Source organism: Morone saxatilis, unplaced genomic scaffold (genome assembly GCF_004916995.1).
Source record: "Morone saxatilis isolate NCDOM2014 unplaced genomic scaffold, NCSU_SB_2.0 Contig8, whole genome shotgun sequence".
In the NCBI taxonomy this organism is placed as follows: domain Eukaryota; kingdom Metazoa; phylum Chordata; class Actinopteri; family Moronidae; genus Morone; species Morone saxatilis.
The window spans coordinates 17,948,381-17,951,473 of NW_023340257.1; the positions used below are offsets into that span (position 1 = coordinate 17,948,381).

General features: G+C 39.5%; 1 protein-coding gene across 1 annotated transcript in view; it reads right to left on the bottom strand.

The window, feature by feature from the left end:
* Positions 1 to 1,212: 1,212 nt before the first annotated feature.
* Positions 1,213 to 3,093, bottom strand: part of LOC118342063 (extracellular calcium-sensing receptor-like) — a 4,128-nt gene continuing 2,247 nt past the window's right edge. Inside the window, exons 6-9 of the mRNA XM_035680492.1 lie at positions 3,074 to 3,087; positions 2,421 to 2,648; positions 2,215 to 2,338; positions 1,213 to 2,135 (exon numbers count right to left, since the gene is read on the bottom strand). Of these exons, the coding sequence (XP_035536385.1) occupies positions 1,213 to 2,135; positions 2,215 to 2,338; positions 2,421 to 2,648; positions 3,074 to 3,087 (1,289 nt within the window). The remainder of the gene's footprint in view (positions 2,136 to 2,214; positions 2,339 to 2,420; positions 2,649 to 3,073; positions 3,088 to 3,093) is intronic.

Consider the following 3,093-nt stretch of genomic DNA (forward strand, 5'->3'; position numbering starts at 1 on the left):
TCAGCTCCCCACTTCCCCTGTTGGAGGGGAAAGAAGGACATTATTAAATTGGCGCGGAGGTTCACTCAGAAAAGAGTGGGATTTTTTATTTCTAATCAATTTTAAATACAGAACGCTTTCTTTTAATATTCCACTTTTTCATTAAAATTTATAGGGTGTTTGATTTGTGTTTTCTGTGTTTGTTGGTCTCATTTTGGTAACCTCCTCCACGCCCTCTCCCTTCTTATCGTCTAACATTTAGTTACAATTAGAAGATAATGGACCCTGGTCGGGCATTATTCCTTACAATAGACACCAAGCCCTGTTTTTTATAAATGCAATTGTTTTGCTTAGCAACGGCTAACATTACTAGTAACTAGCCCTACTTCTTCATAATATTTGCCAACTTTCTCTCTCTTTCTTCTTACTTTCCAAAGTTTTTGCCGGGTCTGGTCCACAGAAACTGGGTCCACTCCTAACAGGTCGGATTCCCCCTGTGGCCCTGGCGCACTCCGTTTTTGTTGGAGTGATTTGCAAGCATTTCTCTCTTGCAGTTGTTTTGTGTGTTTGTGTGTTTTTGGTTTTGCATCATTCCTGTGTTTTTGGTTTTGGCATTTGTGGCGCGTTCGCCTAAGCCTAACCCTAACCCTAACCCTGACCACACAGAGAGTGTTTCTGCAGCAGAGCTGCTGCCAGCCCAATCTTGCTATACTGAGTTTGTGTTTGATAAATAAAATACAGTTAAAGCCTTATTAACGTATGACTGGATTCTTTCCACAGAAAAACAAGAGAGCTTTTAATCTGAAAAAGATACAAAAAATATATTTATCTTTTTTTCATGTCTGTGACATATTCTACAGACAGACATAAAAACTGTAGTGAAAGGTGTAAATGCTGTTGGTATGATGTTGATCTGATTATGAACAGATAATTTTAACTGCATTTTTGCTGGAAACTTCACATGACATATAGAAAAAGTAGTTGAGACTTAGAGTAGGGAAAAATCCACAAGAATGTCATCAGGCAGAACATGGGCAGTGTGTTGCACAGAAAGAATTCTTGAGTGCTTGTAGTTTCTTCTAAATATATTCCTTACAGTAAAAACAAAGTTAAAAAAACAGATTAGTTATTTGACATTTGACATTTTGACATTTAAAGATCAGTACTCTACTGAATGAATGGAAAATATACATTGGTTCAGACTAGTTTATAATTTTAATGCAACTGCTGCTATTATGAGTTGGTGGGTCCTCGACCCATGATTGCTTTCTTTGTGTTTCTCTCTGGTCTCAGCAGGATTATGTAACATTTGGGTCCAAACAGTGCTACCAAGAGACCAAAACTGGAGGCCAGGATGGCAAATACCTCCACTGCATCTGCATATTTTCCTGGTGAGTTGACATAAGCTGGGACAAAGGCCACCCACACAGCACAGAAAATCAGCATGCTGAAAGTGATAAACTTGGCCTCATTGAAGTTGTCTGGAAGATTCCTTGCCAGAAATGCTAACAGGAAGCTAAGGATAGCCAGTAAGGCAATATAGCCTAGTAACACTGCAAAAGCAATGGTAGACCCGACTACACACTCATAAACGATCTTGTCATTGTAGTATTGAGTGTTTTTATGAGGAGCTGGTGAGGAAGAGACAAGCCAAGCGGTGCAAATTATTGCCTGGATGGAAGTAAGAACCAGAACTGTCCCTCTCTGCTGCATAGCACCAAACCACTTCAGACTGGTTCCACCTCCTGGCTTGGAAGCCTTGAACACAGCCAGAACTACCATGGTTTTCACCAGAATACATGAGACAGCAAGCACAAAGCTGATCCCAAATGCTGCATGTCTCAGCTGGCATGTCCATAGCCTGGGACGGCCGATAAACAGCAGTGAACACAGGAAAACACAGTTTTTAAGTGACACCAAGAGGCCAGGAAAAATCTTCAGTTCTGAATTATTGGCGCGAACAATGGGTGTGCTGCGATGATGGATAAAGATCCCCAGGACAACAGCACAGATAAATGTGCCCAGCAATGAGGCAGCTGTCAAGCAGATACCCAGAGGCTCATTGTAGGAGAGGAACTCTGTTTTCTTAGGAACACATTGGTCACGCTGAGGGCCAGACCAGAAGTCCTCTGGACAACTGCTGCACTCCATGGAGTCTGAGAAAAAGGGAAGATGGTGAAGTACATTCTTGCTTTACAGTAAAACAAAAAATATTGACCACAAACGAACACCAACCAGTTTTATTGCTGATCTTTCCCTCAGAACAAGGAATGCAGTCAAAACAGCACACAGGTTCCCCTTTCTTTCTGGCCATGCGGGTTCCTGGAGGACAGTTCTCACTGCACACTGACCGGGGTGGCTGTAGGGAGACAATTAAATTTGAATTACATACGAAGAATTAGTCCAAAAAAGGGAAAGTTGTCTGAAAAAACTGAAATTACCTCTTTAAATGCAAAGTTCCAGGAGATTTTGTCTTCATCAATTGTGAGTTCTTCAACTTTGGAGTCTGACCTCTTAACCTCACCCACATTCTCAACTTTAGTTCTTCCATCAGGGAGCCACAGCCAGTTGACAATATCATATATTGGTAAGGCATCACCATTCTCATCAAATGAGACTTCATCACCAAATGGTGTGGTAAAGTGGACCTTTTGTAAATAATGTACAAGCTACAAATGGATGATAGAAATAAAAAATAACAGATAAGGAGTGTGACAGAATCTCATCTAAAATGACATTTATCCTACTATTCAATCATTGTTCAACAAAATCAGGAACTGTTTTTCTAAGACAACCTTAAATTGAAGCTGTTGTTCATCTTACTAGCTTATTAGTTTTAGTCATCCTCTGTCAGAAAACAAAATGTGTTTTATCTCACTATTTCCAGCACTGAATATTTTACTTTTTAAAGAAAATTATGAAATTAATAGCAGTCTGTACTTACAAAACTAAATTCAAAATTAAGTGTCACATAATAAAATGGCAATGTGTTTTATCCTGCTTGTTACTTTTGAAAGAAAATTCACACAGGAATTACTCACAAAACTAAATTCAATAAGTACCTCAAGGCATAGCAGCTTTTAAACACACAAACAGGTGGAGTGTAAACTGATA